This window comes from Pelecanus crispus, chromosome 1 (assembly GCF_030463565.1).
Source record: "Pelecanus crispus isolate bPelCri1 chromosome 1, bPelCri1.pri, whole genome shotgun sequence".
Taxonomy (NCBI): Eukaryota; Metazoa; Chordata; class Aves; order Pelecaniformes; family Pelecanidae; genus Pelecanus; species Pelecanus crispus.
In genome coordinates this window covers 159,298,067-159,320,561 of record NC_134643.1, presented here as the reverse complement: position 1 = coordinate 159,320,561, position 22,495 = coordinate 159,298,067, and the positions used below count along the sequence as shown (strand labels likewise).

The window sequence follows — 22,495 nt, the reverse complement described above, 5'->3', positions numbered from 1 at the left end:
GTAGCTAACTCAGTACCAAATTTACAGAAGTGATAATTTATAATGGAGAGATTTGAAGTCAAATTTTTGGACAGTTTCTGTGTCAACAGTGTTTAGATATATACGGAGTCCTATTATCTTTCCTTAAACAGTAAGAAAAAATTTCAGCACAGATAAGAATCTTTCAGTGTTTAGTTTCAGAATTTCTTTGAAATGGTATGCTCTGTTTCTGGAACCCTTTTAATTTATTAATGCACTTACACAGCATTAAGAAATCTCAACAACATCTTGCTTTCTTCTGCTCTTCCTTCCTCCTGTCCATCTCTCTCAAAATAGTTTAGAAGTATTTGAAAAATGTTTTGTTTTTTTTTTTTTAATATTTGGAACAAATACTTTTAATATGAAGAAACGACTGTGATCTTTATGCATAGTAGTTGCATTGGGTAATACTGGTTTTTGTGTCCCTTCAGAGAATTTCTTATGTAACCGTGTTGGTCATTTTTAATTAATTGAACACTCATGCAAAATAAGCAAAGCATTACAGAGAAGAGTTTTTAACACTTGGGGTTTTTTTTCCAGATTGTAAAATTGATCAAGTTATCAAAGGAGCATCCTATCACATTAGCAATTGGTGATGGAGCAAATGATGTCAGTATGATTCTAGAAGCACATGTTGGTATAGGTAAGTGCGCTTTTTAGAATATTAGTTCAAGTGAAATGACAAAAAACACGTCTTAAAAGCAGGCGGTCTCAAAGAATCAGGTTATACATTTTATAGACAACTTTTAGTGAATTTACCCCAGGAATTTTGAGATACAGTGATGATCACTTATTAGATCAATGTCATATCATTATTATATAATTTTTCAAGTAATTGTATCTTTGAAAAAGCTCTTCAGTTAATTAAACAGCTTCATCACTTTTTTTTAAAGGAATCATTGGCAAAGAAGGTCGTCAAGCAGCGAGAAACAGTGACTATGCAATACCTAAATTTAAACATTTGAAAAAAATGTTGCTTGTTCATGGGCATTTTTATTATGTTAGGATATCTGAACTTGTGCAATACTTCTTTTATAAGGTAGGAGAATGCTTATTCTAATTACATAAATCTCAAAAACTTCCATGGTAATATCTAACTATATACAGTTTGTGCAGTCAATAGTACAAAAAGCAAGAATTCCATAAAGAGATTTTGAGTGCCAGACGCAAACCTGAAATGGGATTATTGGTTTTATCCAGACCATCAAGTGAAATAGCTTTTATATAGATATATTCTGTAAACTATGGTATGTTTAAAAGCAAAATTTGCCTTGTCTTTTGTTTTCCCGTCTTACATATTCCAGCATAGACTGTTCTACTTACTTTCTACTTACTTCTGGTTCTCTCTAGAGTGGATCAAGTTGGAAATAGTATTTGAGAACTTAGCATAATGTATTTTACATTAGTTCCTAAATTCATTAGGATAGCGTAGGTGGTGAAAGTTTGTAATGTGCGTCCCCCTGTTTAGACAGTTTTGTTTTGTCTAAATGCTGGGATCCAGTCAAAGTCCTTTCAGTAAGCAATAGAAGATCATAGGAAGGAACCTTCAGAAGATAATTCAAGGTCTTAGTGTTTGACTATATGTATCCTTAGGAGAGGATGAAGTTTGGGTCATAGCTGGAAACATCTTAAAATTACTTTGCTGGGAACCATGCTAACCAGAGTATCCCTGCTTGCTTACCACAGTTTGTGTCCTACTTTGGATTGTACCTTATTTCCCTTGCCTTAACTGAGCTGTGCTCCTGGATTGCAAAATTCATTGCCCTTGAATTTTGAAACTGTAGCCTTTAAGTTTGCTTTCAAAATATTTTAAGTATTTTTCTTAACAGTACTACTGTAAGATGGAATGTTGATGTTTAATGTATGCAGCTCTTTCTACTGATCCTGCAGTGTTTATATTATTAGTGTTATAAAACGACGATATGCATAGCTATAGCATTGTACGGCATATAAATCAGTGCTTATATTTCATTTGATGACTGTGTCACTCTGTCTTTCAGAATGTCTGCTTCATTTTTCCTCAGTTTTTATATCAGTTCTTCTGCGGGTTTTCACAACAGGTTAGTTGTTCTTTTTCCCTCACTGCCATATTTTCTTCAGCATTTTTTTTTTTAAATGGATCCTTTAACACTGTGCCTGTTCAGCTGAGAAAATTTCTAGGTTAGTTTAGACATTGTAAAAAGAGCAGCATCATTTTGGTTCATATGGTTTTCAGTGGCAATTGCAGTTGAGTTACAGAAATCAATTTTGAATTATCATAAAAGCAATGTTTATTTTCAAAGTCAAAGAACACAGAAACAAAAATTTGGAAATGTCAATGCAAAGTGAAATGTCTGTTAGGTTTCAGCTTATTGAACATGAACAGAGATAATCATGAAAGATAAGTGATTGAACTAGTTGTTCATTTTTAGCATTCAGAATGAAAATGGAAGAACTAGTTTTCTCGGGGTGTGCAGGTATAAATTGCAAACTTCAGACAAATAGCGGCATTCAATTTGTTGAAAAGGAAAAATAAACATGGAAAGATAGAGCAAAAGTGAACTGCTGCTCACCAGAAAAGTGCCGTCATTCATGAGAGGATCCAGTATTCTCCTTTCTAAATTTTTGTTTATTTGCTTTTCCCCTTTGCTCTTGTCTAATTTGTGCAGGAAAATCTACCTCTTCTTTCTTCTAAATGAGGGAGCAAAAAACAAAGGAATGAATGACTGGACTTAGACAAAGAGAGGATTAAGTTTTCAGGATTAAATTGGACAAGAGGAGGATTTAATTGGGAGAAAATAGTACTGTTGCTTTGAATTTATGGAATGTCTCAAAAGAACGCTTCAGGAGGAGTAAAAATGATAGAACTATTTTTTTGGTCTGTTTTGGTTTTCATTTCAAATGACCATTGAAAACTTTGTAGGTTTTTGTCAAACATTATTAGGATTTATATATGAAAGCATGTCTTGATGAAAATTTAGTTGTAAAATTTCCTGTTCTTTTAAGTGCTAAATATAGTTCTAAAACAAAAAAGGGGTTTTGACAACAATTTTTATGGCATAAATGATCACCAAATAGGTTTTGGGAAATAAACAACTTTTTTTAATGGGGTGATGTGGTAAGTTTGAGTGCTGGTTACAATGATGATACATACGTGGAAAAGTAGTTCAGAGGGAAGAAGAATCAAAGGCATGTTGGGGTGTTTCTTTGTACAGCGCATTGCAGTCACCCACAGCTGAAGAACCTCTGGAGTACTCCCCCTTCCTCCCTGTATGTCTCCGTGTTAGAGACATGGAGGAGATAAAAGTGGGGGTGGAGGTGCCAGAGAGGAATTTCTGCCTCAGCAAGAATCTACTGTTGTTCAGTTTGGGTAGTTTGGAGTTGGTCTTACAGTTGAAACAATAGGAGGGACCGATACATGGACCAGAGTATTAAATCAATCTTTCAGTTGACCTTTTATCCTCTAGATGAATGGGGTACAAGTGCAGAGTGGTGTCTTATATCAATTAGCAGCTGTGCAGGGATATTTGCCTCAACTGTGAAGGGATATAGTTTTTTTTTTTTTTCTAAAGAAGTTGACTCATTCATTTTAAATCAAGTGTCATGCAGTGGATCATTTTTAAAATTAAAACTAGCTGATTTAATTCTTTTCCACCTACAGACTTTATATGATACTGCGTATCTAACACTGTACAATATCAGCTTCACTTCCCTTCCTATCCTCTTGTACGGTCTACTGGAACAGCATGTCAGTGCAGACACACTCAAGAGAGAGCCTTCCCTATACAGGTAAAATTAATAATTTATGCCCCACAGTTTGGCTGTTCAGTTGTGGAATCTATCTCCATTATAATCAAAGTCCTCAGGATTTCTGTATGAGGTTGCTGTAGAACATCAGACGCTGCAACAGAAGGGTTGAAGACCAGAGGCGCAGTCTATAAACTACAATAGATACACATGTATTTTTACATGTATATTTACATACTGCAATCCACACCATTCATTTGCTATGTTAGTGAGAGCAAAAGAAATTACTGTTCTACAAATTGAAATATGATTTATTTTAGTACTCTCTATTTCCTCCAGCTGTGGGGAACAGAAGTATTTTAAAAAGAGAAAATGTACTGTTTCTTCTATATACATGTTTTATTCTGAAAGAAAAGAGGACTGAGTGGTAGAGTGTTGTATCATAGCATGTATTCTGTGTGGTGTCCAACATTGTCCTCTGTACATTGTTGACTCACTTCTGTGCATTGAAATCATGACTGGTTTAGATTCTGAGCCACTTGAAATACAGTTCTTGCTAATTAACTGCATGTGGCCATCTAAATTAGGAACAGTGCACAGTTTTCATTCTTGTAGCTGCAAAACCAGTACATTTTAGAGAGTGGTAACAGTAGATAATCAAAGGGAAAACATTTTTTGAGAGGTAGTATTAGATGCCCAAAGGTTAATCAATGCAGTGATGTGTGTTTACCTATGAAATTGAAGAGGAATACAAGATATTCTGTGGAAACCCAATGCCCCCATTTTTATTTTCTCTTCTATATTTTAAATGTTTTCAGTTTTAGAAATGGCCATTCAGAAGACCTTCTTGGGTTTTGAGAGCTAGCAGAGGTTATCTGGTCAAAACCAAAATGGTTTTGATATCTAACAGAGTCTATCACTAAGCTGTTTTGGGCAATAGTGGAGTCATTCTGGGTCAGATGAGGCTACTCTTAGCCCTATATGGTATTGCACTGTATATTGGTAATCTGTGGGGAGAAATGACTTAAACTGTCTGATGACCATATGAAAGTGCATATGGTGAAAGTATTGGTTGGTAGTAAATGTTTCTGTAATTCAGGGTTTTCATTTAACTGTGTTCTGATTTACTCTGATGTCTTTTATGATATGTGCCAAGTTGAGGGCAAGAACTAAAGTTGTAATATGTAGCTTTTCTGTAGTAAGAAAGTGCATGCTAGTGAACAGTTCCATTGTTGACTAATCCCTGTATTTTTTGCGGGAAAACATTCAAGAAATCCAATTTGACCTCAAGCTGCAACTTGACTGCAAAATCCTTGTTTCGCATGTTCCGCATAACATTAATATTTTGTTTTGTTACAATATTCTGTATAAAAGTACCCCATGGGAAATAAAGCAAAGTCTCCAGAGACCTCTAGTGTTTCCCTTTAAAATCTACAGTGGATCATCACATGCACAGCAAATACTGGAAAACAGATATCTTCTTGTCCTGGTTTCGGCTGGGATAGAGTTAATTTTCTTCCTAGTAGCAGGCACAGTGCTATGTTTTGGATTTAGTATGAGAAGAATGTTGATAACACACTGATGGTTTAGTTGTTGCTAAGTACTGCTTATGCTAGTCAAGCACTTTTCAGCTTCCCATGCTCTGCCAGGTGCACAAGAAGCTGGGAGGGGGGCACAGCCAGAATAGTTGATCCAAACTGACCAAAGGGCTATTCCATACCATATGACGTCATGCTCAGTATAGAAACTGGGGGGGGTTGGCCAGGGAGCAGCGATCGCTGCTCGGGAACTGTCTGGGTATCAGTTGGCGGGTGGTGAGCAATTGCATCGTGCATCACTTGCTTTGTATATTATTATTACTGTTATTATTATATTGTTATTATTACTACTACTATTTTACTTTATTTCAATTATTAAACTGTTCTTATCTCAACCCAGGAGTGTTTCTCACTCTTACTCCTCTGATTCTCTCCACCATTCCATTGGGGTAGGGGGAGTGAGCGAGTGGCTGCGTGGTGCTTAGTTGCTGGCTGGGGCTAAACCACGACACTTCTGTAGAAAGATTGAAAAGTAAAAGGGTGCAGCACAGCAAAATTTACCATACAGTTGGAATAAGCAGAATTACAGGTAGCAGTTAAATGGGTTTAGTAAAAATTAAATAAAAAAAATAAAGAGGAGATGTTCAGGAAAGATGCGGTTGTGAAGTGGTAGACAGTTCTCATGTGGAAATGTGGTGGCTTTGCATGCCATCTCTTAATTGTTCTTCCTTCAAAAACAATATGAGTGACATCATTTGTCTAAGCTTTTTGAACATGCTGATAATGAATGCATATATCTTGTTTTATACAGAGATGTTGCCAAGAATGCTTTGCTGCGCTGGCGTGCATTTATCTATTGGACATTCCTAGGAGTGTTTGATGCTGTGGTATTTTTCTTTGGTGCCTATTTCTTGTTTGACAACACAATTGTGACCAGCAATGGACAGGTTAGTGTTGGATTTGATCAGTCAATCAAAGGTAATTTTTTTTTAATGTCAAATGTGCTATGAACGTAGTTTTAATTGTTTTCTTCAAGATTTCCAGCACAGATGATAACTGTTTTATGAGTTACGATGAGATAGATGGATTATCTGTTTAGCAAAGTCTGAACTATGTAATAGGAATTCCATGTATCAGTAAGCAGAGGCATAGGACTAGATACAACTTAGGAGAAATATAGTTTGTAAATTCCAAGTATTCCTTCAGAATTTACATAGTAACCTTTCTGTTTTGTGCTTAACATGCGTCTGATGAATATCTGATTAACATATCAAAAGACTCCTGGTAGAGTAGTTATGAATGATCATAAAAGAGCTTAAATGTAACAAGCTTTTTAATATTTTAATTACTTTTTACATATGGCAGCTTAAAATAATCTATCTCTACTTGCTTTGCAGTCACATGAATGCAAATTTTAAGAACTTTTGCATTTTATTTATTTTACCCATTGATATTTTGGTCTATTTTATTTGTGTGCTTTTTTTCTTTTTGCTACTTGCTTCTCTTCCTATCCTCAGCTAATGACAACCAGCACTCACATGGTAAGACTATTGTGGATTTGTCATGATACCCATTTCATTTTTCACTGTTCTTTAATTAAACTGTTAAAGAGCAGTTAAGTATTTCCTATAATGATTTCAAAATATCACTTAAAGCTATAGATAAAAATGTTCTTTATTCCTTCTTTGTACGTACTTAAAATATAAAGAGCTTATGTAGAGTATAAGGTGTATTAAGGTGTATGTGGTATGGTAAAGAGCCATGAGATTTAAAAAATAAGTAGGCTTTTTGCTTCCTTGAGTTTTGTTATTTTGTTCTATGCTTTTCTGTGACCTACATTTTGTTGCTGACTGCTATAGAAAATTTATTACAGTTTCTGCCATGAAGTGCTTGAATGGCTTTGGAAAAGACCCTCAAAGTGAGAGAAAATAAACTGGGCACAGTTTTGTTGCCTATATCTAATGCACAAGTTTGCTTGAAATGCAGTATACAAATATCATTAAATACCATCTTTGTGATATCTGTCAGGGAAATGAACTTCTAGTGTGTGAGAGAACACTTGTTAGAAAGAGCTTTTCTAAGGACAGAATGAATTTCCATTAGACATAACTGTACACTGCAGCACTTCTTTTCCAGGTAGCATTATGTTCTCTGTCAGATGTTCAAAACTCTGCATCAGCTTCTATTTATAGTCCTGAAAATTAGTCTTCTCATACCTTTACACATTTTGTAAACAGTTTGTATTGCAAATATTCTGACTGGGTTCCTGTTTGAAATTTTAGTTTACTTCTGTTGCACATATTAAATCAAATTATTCTTGATAAAGCTCTAAAGCCAGACTAGTGCCTAATTTCCAAATTTTGAATACATATGTGTACAACTAGAGACCCATGTTAATATTTGATGATCAAATGTGTTTCTTGATGAGACATTCTGACTCTTGAGTGCCAGAGTGGGTTAGAAAATTCATCCTCATTCAGCATGCATGCTTGTGTGTATGTATAAAACGTACAGATTTTGAGTTGCAATTTTAGATTTAAAGGCTTGAAAATGTTAATGTTTAGGAGTAGTCAGAGATACATATGTGAGTTCTTACATATATGAATGCTAGTTGGTGTTGATGGTTATTTCCAAGTATTTAAATTATGCTCATGTCTGGAAAAAGTCAGTGAAAGATTTGAAGATTTGAAAGGTTTACTGCAACAATATGTTATTATGGAACAGGAAGAAGTAGAAAGCGGGAAAGGGGATAAAAAAGCTGAAGGTAACACTAATGCTATAAACGATATAAGATGTTTCAAGTTAGGTTCAAATTGTTAAAATGGGTGGTGAAGCAAAAATTTTGAATTATTATTTTCTTCCAGAAACGAATTAATCAATTGTTGCAAAACTAGTAAAACATGAAGAAAGTCAATGACTTTCACTTAGATTGATGCCCGTGTCAGACTAAAATTTACATACCATTAAGCTTGCTTCCAAACATAATCCCTCCAGGATGTTTCTCAGTATTTAGAAATTTGTTTGAAACTGTTTGCAAGTTGTAGAGTGATGTTACTAGAATAATGGAAAAGCATACTTTTAATCACTGAGATTTACTTAATAAATGCCTGTCTTAGTCATTTCCTGGTAAACAAAACTAAGATGCCAAAGATTTATCTCTTATTAATTGTTATTAATTTGTGATACTGCTTTGCGTATGGTGTTCCACTTTGGATATGGCATGGTTGGTGTTGTAAAAACATATAGTCAGAGACCAACTACATAAGGAAGGTAAGAAGAAAAGAAGGCACCATGGAAGTAATTGCAGATTGTAAACGTCATCTTAATTTACCCATATAATAAAATGTATTTCCTGTGTGATTTTTTTTTATTATTTTAACATTTGATGCAGTGGATTAAATATAATTGTTAAGCTGGGTTCAGAGATGGGTAGGAGAAACTAAGATAAAAGGAATAACAGAATAGGAAATACAAAACAGCAGGAGGAGAGAGAAGTGAGTGGAATGATGAATTGGAACATGGAAAAACAGTCGCAGAAGGAGGAGGGCAAGCCTTGGACAGGCTGTGAGCAGAGCATGGAAAAATATTTATTAATAAACTAGGTGTTAACAAACAGACTTACAAAAGAATGATTCACATCCTGAAGACATCAGTAGCATCTTGAGATAGTCAATGCTTAATATACATTGTGAGTTTTTGTAACTCGCACCATCCTGTATTGCTCTGCTTACCCCTCTCTGGGCCAAATTAGCAGCCTCGTGGAGTCTGCTGTCCCTAGGCTATGACCTCGTTTTCTGAGCCAAAAAGATGGGTAGGTGAAGGGTTTGGCTGCAGCCCAATGCTTTCTATCTAGCCTGACAGAGACAGGGGAAGGTTGTTTCAACTTTTTTTTATTTAATCTAGCAGCTTTTATTGGAAATATGGACACACCTGTTTAGTATGCAGAAACTTACCAGACTGACACTAGGCTTTCTGAGAGATGCCAGATAGGACATGACAGTATTGTCAAATTTAACTGCAAGAAGAAAGTCAGTAAACAGCATAATTTGAAGTTCCTGAACCAGATTCCTGTCTACTATTAACTGCACTGATTTTTTTTTTTAAGGCACACAAAATATTGTAGCAATGGCATGACCCTATAAAATTGTTATATTCCATATCAAAGTAAAAAGTCAAAATGGTGAAGGTTTTCTGCACTTCATCTTGTGTTCTGTGCACTTGGTCACATGTTGAGTAATTTTAAAATAATGAAATGGTTACTCAGAATAATGACTCTTTGAACCAGTCATTTGTTTATTTTTTAAATGGTTTTCCCTTTCCAGTTGATCAGATTATCTCAGTCTAGTTTCCTACAGATTTCTGTCTCGTGGCTGGCTGTGGTCTCCATTCAGAGTTTTTCCTCTGGCAGCACATTTGTGTGATCACTTGCGCATGTGGATCCCTTGTCATCTAATATTGGGAGAGCTCACATGGAAGAATGTAGATGGGAAGGGACCCTGGAGGTCATCCAGTTCAACTCCCTGCTTTTTGCAGTTGCTCAAGGCTTTGTCTCGTCTTTTTCAAGGTTTGAAATCCCTCAGGATGGACATTCCATAACCTTCCTGGGCAACCTGTTCCAACATTTTTCTGCCTTCATGAGGAAAAGATTTCTCCTAATACCTAAGCAGAATTTTTCTTGTTGCTGAAGAGAGGTCTGTTCCAGTTCTTCATCTTTGTAATTGTTCTTCAAATATTTGTGGGCAGCTACTAGGTTGTTCCTTAACCTCCCCTCCACCAGACTAAATAAGTCCTTCAACTTCTCGCAGGAGAGCTGTAGACTGCTAACCACCTTGGTTGCCTGCCAGTTGATCCTTTCCAATTTTTCTCACATCCCTCCTGAACTGAGGGGCCCAAAACTGGGCACAGTGTTCCAGGTTCAACCTCACTATAGCTGAGTAGATGGGAGTAATAACCTTTCTTCAGTGGCCATGTTCCTCCCAATACAGCTCAGTTTGCAGTTTCCCTTATGTATAGAAAGCACACACTATAGGCCTGTATTCCACCTGGAGTCCACTGCAAACCCACTGCAACTTCCTTTCCAGCAGGGCCATTGCTCAGCCAGTCAGTTCCAGTATATGGCGTTACTCCTCCATAGGTGTAAAACTTTGCACTTCTCCTTGTTTAATTTCATAAGACACCTGTTTTCTCAAATCAATGGAGGTCCCTCTGGATTGAAACTCTGCCATTCATTGTGTCAGCTATTCTCTATTTTTGTGTCACCTGGCAATTTGCTCATGGTGCTCTCTGTGTCATCATCCAGGCCATTGACAGAGATATTCAACAATATCAGCCCCAGTATCAGTCCCTGGTGTAGTTCACTGATTGCCAGCCACCAACCAAGCATCAAGGATATTGATCACTAAACTTTGGAGTCCAGTGGTTCAGCCAGTTTTCAACTCAAGTAGTAGTCCATTTACCCACCCTCTGCTTCCTTATCTTCCAAACGAGAATGCTGTCCGAGTCAAGTGTCAAATGCCTTGCTAAATTCAAAATAGATTGCATCCACTGCTCTCCCTCCTTAACAACTCCTTAACCTGTTGCTCCCATACAGTTGGCTGTTCCTTTCCTTCCCAAGTTTTGCTGTTAAATGCAAGGAGCAGGTTTTGCTTGTGAAGACTAATACCCAGAGTATTGAATACTTCAGCATTTTCTTTAACATCTTCCACTAGATTGTCTTACCACTCTATCAGTGGACTTATGTTTTCCCTTTGAAACAAGGATACCTGTAAATATCCTTTTTGTCACCCTCAACACCCCTGGCTAATCTTAGTTCGAGCTGGGCTTTGTCTGTGTGATTTTGTTCCTCTGTACCCAAGCAACGCTTTTATGCTACTGTTTGCTGCCTACCCATATTGTCACCTCTTGTGTGCTCCCATTTTGCTTTTTTGTTCATTGAGAAAAATCCTGCTTGGCCAACTGGGTCTTCTGCTGACATTTCATGTCTTCCTGCAGAAGAGAGTTCATTGAGATGTCAGCAGTTTCGGCTTTCAAAATTGTTCATCTCCCTTGGGCACCCTTCTCTTTCATGGGTGCAATGCCCTGAATAAAAACAAGTCTCTTCTCCTAAAATAGTGTCCTAACTCTGTTGCTTACTTTTCCAACATTTCTCTGGATCCTAAACTTAGTCATCTCACAGCTGCTGCAGTCCAAGCAATCCTCCGTGTCCATGTTCACCACCAGTTCTTCCCTCCACCAGCATTAATGATTATTTCTGCCCACTTGAAAAGCTAAAGTGTTTTTACTTCATGATGCATATGAGGAGAAAATCAACCACAATTCAAAGTGTTTTATCTTAAAATGTATGTAGAACATTTATGTATTTACATGGCTTTGATGGTCATCACATCCTTTCTTGTACTGTTATTCATCTGCATAACATGCTGTTGAACCCCCAAGAAATTGTGGGACAGCAGAGAAGGGAGATCAGAGAAAAGATAATATCCAAGAAGATTGATTAAATGACTGCAGTTCGTTTGTAAATCTCAGTGATTTGTCAACTGTGCTACACTTCATTTTTATTAAGAAACATACCTGTGAACTTTATGTTGAGTGCATTGATTGTGTTTTTTTCCTGTCAGTATGAAATCTGAGGTGTGTACACACAAGGGCAAGAAACAAAAACAATTTGCACTGGATAGATCACCTAAGAATTCAGTGTTGTTGCTTAAGTGTCAGTTTCTGATGCAAAGCAATACATAGCTTTAAGAAGTTTATTCTGGACAGTTCGTAGTGGACAATATTACCTATAACTGCTTTGGACCATTTTTTATAGATGTTTGGAAACTGGACCTTTGGAACACTGGTGTTTACTGTGCTTGTATTCACGGTTACATTGAAGGTAAGGTATGCTGTATTTTATCCATTGAAACTTTCTTAGAGCTTGTTTTCTAATTGCTGCTTACTTATATCCATTTTTCTCTATGACCATATATTGTTGTATTAGTTTGAATAAAGATTTAAATTAGTTTAAATATCTATGTGTTCTTAACTGTGCTCAAAATTGAAAAATGTTTTTTAGCTAATTCTGTGTAGAATCCTTCCCTTGTTTCAAAGGGTGTAATTTTATTTCATCTGCTGCTGAGTATTCTGTTGCTGCTAGATAGTAATAACATCATATAATCTCCTGGGTTTTTTTCAGCTTGCACTAGATACACACTATTGGACGTGGATAAATCACTTCATGATCTGGGGATCACTGGTATTCTACATTATCTTTTCTCTGCTCTGGGGAGGAATTATTTGGTATGAACCCTAATATAAATTGCATTGCAAATGTTATTTCAGAAACAGTTGTTAGAAAGTTGTTATGTATTTCACTTTTTTTGTCCCAAATAGAATTAAATTTAACTTTTGTGTATTGCTGAACTCCAATAGCAGTCACGTTTTAAACACATCAGTAATGGTAATTACAGAATGCTCAGCTCTTCTTTCGCTGAATGGCTGCTAAAATATTCTTAGAGAAGACTATGAAGAGAAGAATATCAGACCTCAGAGTGCCACTGGGGCTATCTCAGTAGTATCAGTCAAAAGCAGTCCAAGGGTTGGTTCAAGTAGCTGAGGCTGTCTGTCTGAAGCAAAACGTCACAGAGTAGGGTCACGTCTATGCAGCTTGGGGCTAATCACCCATCCACTCGGCTTGTCTTGGAGGGAACTAGCTGTAGCAGTCTAAACTGGGGTGAGGGAGTGGAAATAACATTGAAGTAGTGTGGATGACCAGGAGTCCTGTGTTTGAGCTCATTATTTGTCCCCTTATTTAGCAAAGTAGATTTACTGTAGATGTCTGAGCACCTACTTGTTCTACTGTTGGCAAGAAGCTTTTGAAGAATTAGTATAACTCTTGTGCATAGCTGAATGAAAATAGTGGTTTTTTTTTTTTTCTTTCCCTGTTAAAAAATTCTGTTTACTTGAAACTGAATTTTTTGGGAAGGAGACCAAGTTGAAACAGGTTCAAGTTTTCACTATGCCTGATTGCCATCAGGAACTTAATTTGCATTTCTCACCTGTAGAGTGCCCAGTTACAAGGTTGCCTTTTCTAACCTCTTCTGCTGGAACTGTTCTACTTTGTATACATAAGTAAACATTTTGAGAGAAAGCAGAGCCAAACTGTTGCATGATGATTAAGGTGCCATTTAATTTGGAGTAAGGATTTGTATTTCAATGTGTCCTTTGCAAACGAGTAACCACCTGTCAACTCCTTGGATATTCAGTAGCCTCTTCCTTTTTTCAGTAAGATCAGATCTCAGTTTCTTCAGCATCAGAATGAAAACAGTTTGCAGAAGTGACATTTGCCCTGCTAATGTTTTCCAGCCAGCCTTGCTGTGTATTAGAGATGTGACTATTCACATGCAGCAATGTATTAACTTGATTATCTTTTTAGATTGCAAAGACTTCTATCAAATTTTGGAAACTAGCAGGAAACTGCCCTATTGGTAGGAGGGCTTTACACTGCAGTGTTGCTACAAACTGTCCATTGATCTTTGCTCTCAGGAAATGTGGCCTCTGGTTCCCATTACCGTACAGTGATGGCATTTTAATGACCAGACAACTGCTATGGAGATACAGGAAAACATGGAAGTGAAGGCAGTGAAAGTGGGGGTAGATAAAAATGTGGTGACTAGGTTAGGGAGCATAACATGAAACCATCAGAGCAGCTTAGGGGAGCTTGAGAGGTATGAAGAAAGGTGTGCTCAATGAGCCTTACTTTGAGGATACATACAAATGAATGTGCGATGGGAAAGAGGAGGAAAATAATAGGTGGGACACTGAGCAGAAAGGTGGAAAATATCTGGAGCAAGATAAGGAGTAGGTGGAAGAGCGTAAGTAGGATAAGAATGTAACTTAGTTTATCTTTGCAAGGGAGAGGCAGCTTGGGTGGGAGGATAGCATGGTGTTTCCTACAGCATGGAAGACAGAAGTAAGGCATTTCTCTCTAGTCAGTGAACGTTTAGATCTCCTTTTGAGAAAACTGGGATGGATGAACTCCCACAAATGGGGGAGCTGAACATGCAATATTTCATCAGTGTCATAATTTTTATATTTAACATTGCCATCTTTCTTTTGCATACTGAAGTGTAATGTCTATTTAATCTTTTTCCTACTAGGCCTTTTCTCAATTATCAGAGGATGTATTATGTGTTCATGCAAATGCTGTCTAGTGGTCCTGCGTGGCTGGGTATAATTCTGCTCATAACTGTCAGCCTTCTTCCAGATGTTCTCAAGAAGGTCTTATGCAGACAGTTGTGGCCTACAGCAACAGAAAGAATCCAGGTAACAATATTTTTCATTGTGGAATTAGTCTTTTGTATCACAAGTCTCTTTAATAATTAGACCTCTTTCAAGCTTAGAGACAAGATTAGAACAGAGGTTCCTCATCTGTGGTGTATATCGCTGGGCAGTATGGTGAAAGAAGCTCCCTGGGGCAACCCCTGTGCCTCTGTACCAGCAACCATGGGGAAATCAGCTGATGAGGGTAGTGGGAGACAGGTGTATGGCTCAACATGATTCCTGACTTGAGGAGATAAGAAGGGTAAGGGGATTGGGATCTTGGTGAGGGTAGGTAGGAGGCACTTACAGCGGCCTGGACAGCCGTTGTTCCTGCTGTTGTGGAGTATTCAGAGGCACTGCCCACACCTCTGAATTGAAGTAATTATCTTTCATACCAAGTCATTCTACTGCATAAATGAAACTCTAAAGTGGACATTTTAGCATTTACCATGCAAGCTGAGCATAGTTATCTGAAATGGAAAACCAGCTGAAATAAGTTAAACTCAAAATAAAACCAGTAGGAAGGGAGCATGTGATTTTATTGAAATCCCCTTTAAAGCAGGGATTTGCACAAGCAGTTGCAGTCCTATACCACGGGACTCTACAACTGCATGTGTGTTTTATATTGAATAAATCTAGAATTTAGACACTTAAAATAAACTTGATGAATATATAGTATGTTGGTAAGGAATATGTAGTAAATTCATGCCAACATTTATATTGCATGATCTGTGCAATACAATACTTCCTTAGCAGACTATTTTGTACTGTCGCTGTCTGTTACAAGAAGACATGTATTAAAACTTACTCATATTCTAATAATAACTTTTTCCTCTTTTATATTTCAACTCACATTTTGCCTGTTTTCATACGTTATCTCTATGTAAATGTGCCTTGCTGTGCCAATGGGAAGACTATGTTAAAATCTATTGGCACCTCTCTTGTGATAAGCCCAACAGGATAAACTATTGTGTAGATAAAGACTTACTCTGATGAGGCTGAAAGGGAAGTCAGGTTCTGTGGGACACATGGTACTATTCTAGGGCCAAAAAACCAACCGCAGCTGAAAATTTTACATGTATTTTTGACCCCAAAAAACTTACACATATTATACATGTTAGAAGGTGAAGGACAGTAGGGATGTTAAACCTGAAACTTAATGTTATTGTGCTTGCCTTTTTCAGCCCATCAACTGCCACTGTTAGGTTAAAATAATGAGTTACCAGTGACTGTGCGTGTAGCAGTTAGTTAGTGTTTTGATGTTTATTTGAGAAGATACTTTGCATTAAGAGGAAAGGAATAAAGGAACTTTACTTCCCAGGAAAGTAAAATTTCCCTTTTGGCAAAGGTAAAAAAATTCTTCTCTCATATCTGCAAAGTAAAACCCCTTGCCATTGTTTTGTATTTGATGTACAGTTGTGAAAATGGCACACTTCAGGAGGACCAGAAAGGATAAAGAATAGCAGAAAAGCATTCCCAGGCAGATCAGCATTTAGCATCTTTCTATTTCAAGGTGTTTAATAGATGTCTCTTTGCCATATATGCTACTTGTGGAAGAAATTGATATCAATATAGGTTCTACGTGCTTAATTTAAAAGTCTAAAGAGAGAATGTGGATGGGTTAATGCAGAGAAACAAGCTAGCAAACAAAAGCCCCAAACAAAGGTATTACTGCATTTCTTACAGACATTGTATGTTAGTGCTGGAAAATTAATCAATTGTAAAGCTGACTTGGGGCTTAACACTGGCAATACTCTTTTTTTTTAATATTTAGCAGAAAATCTTTGACTTTTAACCAGATATATCCCTTGTGTTTCTTCTTCCCTCTCTCTGTTTCTTCCTGTCTTCCAATCCACTTTGTCTAAATAACTGCTACCTTGCTTTAAACATAAATGATGTGCACGGTTACTTCCTACAATCTTCTGGGGAAATCAGACTAAACATCAGTGCCTTTCTGTTGAGCAGTCCACCATCTTTATGCTTTCTCAGACTTCAAGCAGTCTAAGTTTCTAATGGAACAAAAGGTGACTTTTTTCTGCCTTTCTGCATGCTTGGCCATTTCATTCAAAGGACAGTAAAAAGTTTATCATCAGAAGTTATTTACCGTACTCATTATCTCCATTTCTGATTCACATAAACTATATTTTGAAGAAAAATACTTGTTAGTATAGTTTTTTCCTTCTTCTGTTTGTTTATCTCAAAGATTCTGTGAATTGTTGTCACAATCTGTCACTATCAATATCACTTTTGTCACCGTTGTTACTGAATTTTACATAATGTTTCTGCCTCGATATCTTAGATCCTCATTTTAATCATTGGTCTATCTGTAGGTGAATGCATGTCATGCTTGCATTGTACCTGAGTAAGTGGAATAGTTGCCACACAAGTGATAATTCTGATTATGCTGATGTTACAAGTGTAATATAGTAAATGTGGTACTGGAAGCCATTTAAGCAATCTTTGGAATACATTAAGATATCTGCTCTGCTGTGATAGAAGAAAATCCAGCTTTTTTTTATTAATAAGTTATTTCCAGCATGCATGTTGAAACTGAGCTTTCTTTATACTCCATTTTATGAAATTCTGTGCTCTTCCTAGAAAGAAAACAGTTCAAGATCCAGAAGCATATGCCATTTAATTTAAAAGTGGAAGAAATGCTAGTAAATCTTGGCTTCCCTGCAGTCTGCAAGAAAACTCCTTTTGACTTAATACTAGAAACTGTTGGTTTCCATTGCAGATTTTGTATCTTTATTTCTTAACTGGTTAAGATAAAAAATACATTTCCTCTTTCTTTCCCCTTTCAAAAATGTACAGTCAATAAAAAATGACTGCAATTATGTAAGCCACAGGGAAAATACACAAAGTTTTTTTCACTATTGAAAATTCTGGCTAAAATTGGCTTTTAAGTGCCTTAGGATTGGTTTGAACTGAGCTTTTAACAAATTATTTTTAAACTTAACTGCATTCCTATAAGCTATATTGCTTTCTTTATAATAAAAGGGCTTCTGGAACAGTTGAAAAGATTTAACATAGGACTAGCAGCCACCTCCCAGGTGGCTAAATTAGTTCTCCGTAAGCAATAAGATCGCATGAAGCCTTTGAAGCAATTCTTCTCCTTCTAAATTTTGCAATTATTTAAGTCGCTCCCATGTGTGGTGGGTGGTTGTTTACCATCATTATAATTCAGAGGTTTTTAAACATTCCAGATTTAGTTCTGGGTTTTTTTGAGAGTGCTTTTCAGTGAGAGAGAGATATATACACACACACGCGTGTGCGTATGTGTGCATACACATACATATATGTACATACAAGTATATGTATATATATGCGCGTGTATATTTATGTATCTGTTACACACATGCGTGAACTGTTGTCTTTCTTGGGCTAAAACAATTCTGCAAAAGCTTTGGAGGAATCTGTTGTCTTTTGGTAATTTCGGTCAAAATCTGCTCATGTCTTATAAATGTCCAAGTCTCTTTGGCTCAATGAAACAAGCTGAATTTTGTGCTTTAACTGGAAATTGTGCAGCTGTGAGGTTTCTTTTAGCCTTTACTTCTAAAAAGCAAAAGGGTATTTTTTTTTTTTAATATATCCAGTCTACACGAACCGATTATTTCCTTTTTCTTTATTCTTCTTTCATTAATAGCAGAAGCTCTGTTAAGGAAAATATAAATTCACTTTAAATTGTCCTCTTTTCATTTTTATAATTGTCTCTTCAAATGGCAGTGTTTCAGCAATCCCAAATATTTTGTAGCTGAAATGCTAGGTGTTTTGATTCTGAGCTGTAAATAACTTCTGTGCTTTCATCCCTTTTTAAGATATATTTTTCTTTTTCTCTTCACTTCTGACTGATGGTTTTTTACTTCACTTCCACTTCAGTCACAAGATTGGCCCATCAGCCTCATTATGAGATCTCTACCCTTTGCTGCACTTGGGGAAACCCAACGTGGTACTTTTGCCTGGGGAAGCCTCTCGGGGGATGATGATGATTCTGCTGTTCCTCAATGGGCTTAGCTGCTGTTGAACAACTGCTTAGTGCTCTTAGAAAAATAGTCACCAGCACACTCGCCTTTGTCATGTGGTGGGCTCCTCTTCTGTGGAAAACAAAGAAAAGGAGCTGGCTGTTGCAATATTTGAATCCCATGGAAAAAGTTACCTTGGTCACTCCCCTGCCCTCTCTCCCTATGGCATAATGACTAAGCTGTAAGTCAGCCTTCATTAGCACTGGCCCCATCACCTCCATTTGTAGCGCTCCCTTCAGTGTACCAGTTGTTCTGGGGAGTAGTGAAGCGGGACATCCGCTCCTTAATATGGAATCGATCTGGCCTCATCGTATCACGGGGACCTCTCGCATTCAGTACAGGTTATTATCAGAAGGGCAGGACACACAGCCCACAGTACTTAGTCATGATACAGTTTAAGTGCTTTTGAGAGTAATTAAGTATTTTTAACAGAGTTTGAAATGGAATTTAAAACACCCTCAGAGTGGCTCAAAGGATTAACCTCAGGATCATGAAATAGAAACCTTGTTTTATACTGGATAACCTTTCCTTTTTAAATCTATCAGAAAATCTGTCACTTTTACAGGACTTTGCCATAATAGTTACGTTTGTACCAAACGGTACAATTCATTCACATTTCCCTCTTGTATTCAGCAAGTCTCACTGTTTTTCCTCATCCTTGCAGAAGAGTATGAAACATAAAACAGCCCTAAATGCACTGGCGAACAGCGATGGGCCACTTCTTGAAGGAAATCTTTCAGCTTCCGAGCCATAATTAGATCAAAGCTAGGTAACAGTACTGTACGTGTTGCCAATTTGGATTAATTTCTATTGGTGAACTGTGCTATTTACAAACCAACTGTTTCCTCCAGAGTTTTTGATGTACTGTATCAATATTGATACAAAATCATTATGTTTTACTTGGAGAGCCTAGTTTTTGCAAGAGATGTTCCATGCCACAGGTAAGATCTTTTTGTCTCAGACACTTACTCGTGCAAGGCAAAACAATGAATCAATATACCCACGTTAAAGCCCTATAAATACATTGTGTTCTGTATAGGTGTTGTGTGACATTTCTTCTATAAGAACTGCAGTTGTTATTGCAGAGTGTGCTCACATTACACCATGGTGTTGAATACGTAAAGTCAGAAGTAATTCTTGCACGTTAGCAGTTTATCCATCATCTCTCGTGCTCTTGAATACATATATAGACCAAATGCAGATGGTAAAACAGGAAGATAATCACGCAAAAGGAAGCTAGTTACTTGTGAATATGACCTTGGATCAGGAGACTGGGGCTGTATATTTGACAGTATTTACCATAGCAATGTGTTCTGTATAGACCCGTGCATCACTGCCTCAGATCGAGAGAAGTGTGGTAGTCTTGCCAAATACCTGAGACAGCAGCATGAGTGGTGAGCTCCTAAATCCTCAAAACATTAGGGCAGCCGAATGAAGTTCTCTGCTTTACATCATCTCCTTGCCATACCACTAACATGTATAAACAAGAAGGTACACTTTTTACTCAGATACATTCTCACCTGGATGCCATTGTCTGCTCCAGTCCCTTCATGCTCTCCTGACCCCCAAAGCAGCACGAGGAACTAAGTGAAGGTGCAGAGTACCAGTATGTGAAGAGGGCAAATGCAATGTCATGTGCTGGTGTGGGCTGTAGGGCTTAAAGGTAGTTGAGGGGTGCTTTTGATTTACTTCCAATGACTGCTAGACAAGTAGTAGTAGAAAACCCCAGCTTTCTTGAGTAGGTTCAGGCATGGCAGATTGAAAGCACTTGCCTCGGAGCTATGTGTGGAAAAAAATTATTTTATTTTTAGAAATATGTACAGTAACTAAAATACTTCACTTTCTAGCTGGAAGAATAGGAGAAATAGTTACCATACAGTGTTTGACTACTCCCTTCAACATTTCCAAACCAAAGTGTATTAATCTGTTATCTGATTATCTATGTTTTCCTGTATTAATGTTGGTATTTGGTCTATATGTGTGTTTAAAAGAATCCAGGCCTCACTGTTAGTGAGCAGTTTGGTATAGTTTGCTGACTTTTCCAAGAGTAACTGTTGTAAGAGAGCTTTCTGATTGCTTTTGGTTATGCAAGAGTAGTGTTTCAAGCTTGTGATTGGCATTAAAAGTGTAATACTAAATCTTAGTCAAACTTCTATAAGCTCCATCATTAATATTTATTTTGTGATTTCATCCCTTTTGCTACTCTGTTTATGTTAACAGAGAAGGAGGAAGGGGATGATTAAGAATAAAGGATTAACTGGTTCATGTAGTATTCATGGAGAGGGTAATTTATAACATTGATTTGAATCATGCTTATAATAAATTTATATCTTAAGTACTGGCACATAACCTCCATACCTGGAAATTATATGTGCATTTAGCAAGAAGAATGAGATAAACTCATTGGGGAAAGTGCTGTGCTAATTTTCTTTTAGTTTGTGCACGTCTTCCAGGTTCTTGTCATGCCACTGTGGTGTTACGGTAGTCCTGAGTATTTCCTGAGTGGAAGTGCTGATACTGCCAGTGTGGAGTGATTATGTAGTACAGATAAATTTTAATGAACAATTAGACCAAGATAGTATAAATTATCTGTATAGGTGCTACATGTAACCTAAGCAAGTCCAAAATCAGGTACTGCTTAAGTACAAAGCAAGTGAATTAAACCTCTGGAACTTTCATCTATTAGCACAAACCATCTGTAAAGAATTCCCTCTCTTTGGAAGTACAGGGCAAAGTACTTGAATCTATTCTGTCTTAAAATTCCCCATAGAATATCCTGACTAAAAAAGTTCAGAGATAAAAAGATGTATCAGGAGAGATTGCAAAATGAAATATAAACCTGATTTAAAACAATTCAACTTGAAAGCAGTCCTCTGTGTCCCCATCTGTTCTCTGAAGAGCCTATTATCAGATTTAGAGATTATATGTAAAATTATGCCTCGTTCTGTAGGTCTTAATGTAAAACTAATCATGTGGAAGTGGTTGATCACTCAAGAACATGAGGGGTTATACCTTTACATGAAACAAATAGCCAGAGTGGTGATCTAGTGAAAGGCATTATTATCCGAAGGGCACAATGGCCCTATGAAAGAACACAATAGTAGACTTTTAGCTCCAAAATCATGTATTTACTGTGTATTTGGTGTTTTTTTCCTTTTAACAGAATGCTTCGAGGCACTGTCGGGAGCACATCTCAGAATTCACACCTCTTGCCTGTCTGAAAAGCCCAAGATACAGGAGCAGTGACTGCAGCAATTCCCCAGCAAGAAGGTCTAATTCTCATTCTAAAAAAATGATGTTTACGCACTGGAGAGGTGTTGATTATTCAGTACTTCCATCTGTCTTTGGCTATTCAAATAAGTATTGCCGTTCCAGTGCAGGCTACTGCTACAGTGGGTCAGGTTTGGAAACGTCTGTATGACAGAACACCAAGTCAAGCCTTTAAAAACTGTATTTTTGTTTATTTCTTTTTTCAGGAAACAAACATGTCACAGAAATATATTAAACTGTACGTGGCTTTTGCTGTCTGAGGTAATGTTCAGACAAACAGGATCAAGAGCTAGAAGTATGAACCCTTCCAGGCCAATAGGCCTCTTTTTATGTTTTGAACTACTGGAGCAATGAACAATCTTCACAGTCTGGTACTGTGAGACGGGTAGCACTAAAAACTCTCTTCATCCTGTGTCAAGACTTTTGTGCATTTACTGCTTCTGTCATCTTTAGTCATTTTCTTTGTTACTTGAAGTATATTGTTTCAGTCAGTGACCTAAATTTTGAGATCAACAGTTTTACTTTTCAGCCAGAAGCAATGACCTCAGTTATCTCCAATGAAAGTCTTCTACAGAGTATTTAACAAGTGCTGTTTCTCATTTTCCTGTGTCCTTTTTC

The 22,495-nt window shown here is 37.1% G+C and overlaps 1 protein-coding gene across 1 annotated transcript in view; it reads left to right on the top strand.

The window, feature by feature from the left end:
* The window catches only part of ATP11A (ATPase phospholipid transporting 11A), a 70,734-nt gene extending 48,563 nt beyond the window's left edge, over positions 1-22,171 (top strand). The window contains exons 21-29 of the mRNA XM_075728105.1: positions 559-661; positions 912-1,057; positions 2,019-2,078; positions 3,659-3,786; positions 6,094-6,229; positions 12,094-12,159; positions 12,460-12,563; positions 14,423-14,588; positions 21,771-22,171. Of these exons, the coding sequence (XP_075584220.1) occupies positions 559-661; positions 912-1,057; positions 2,019-2,078; positions 3,659-3,786; positions 6,094-6,229; positions 12,094-12,159; positions 12,460-12,563; positions 14,423-14,588; positions 21,771-22,028 (1,167 nt within the window). The 3' untranslated portion in view covers positions 22,029-22,171. The remainder of the gene's footprint in view (positions 1-558; positions 662-911; positions 1,058-2,018; positions 2,079-3,658; positions 3,787-6,093; positions 6,230-12,093; positions 12,160-12,459; positions 12,564-14,422; positions 14,589-21,770) is intronic.
* Positions 22,172-22,495: the final 324 nt, after the last annotated feature.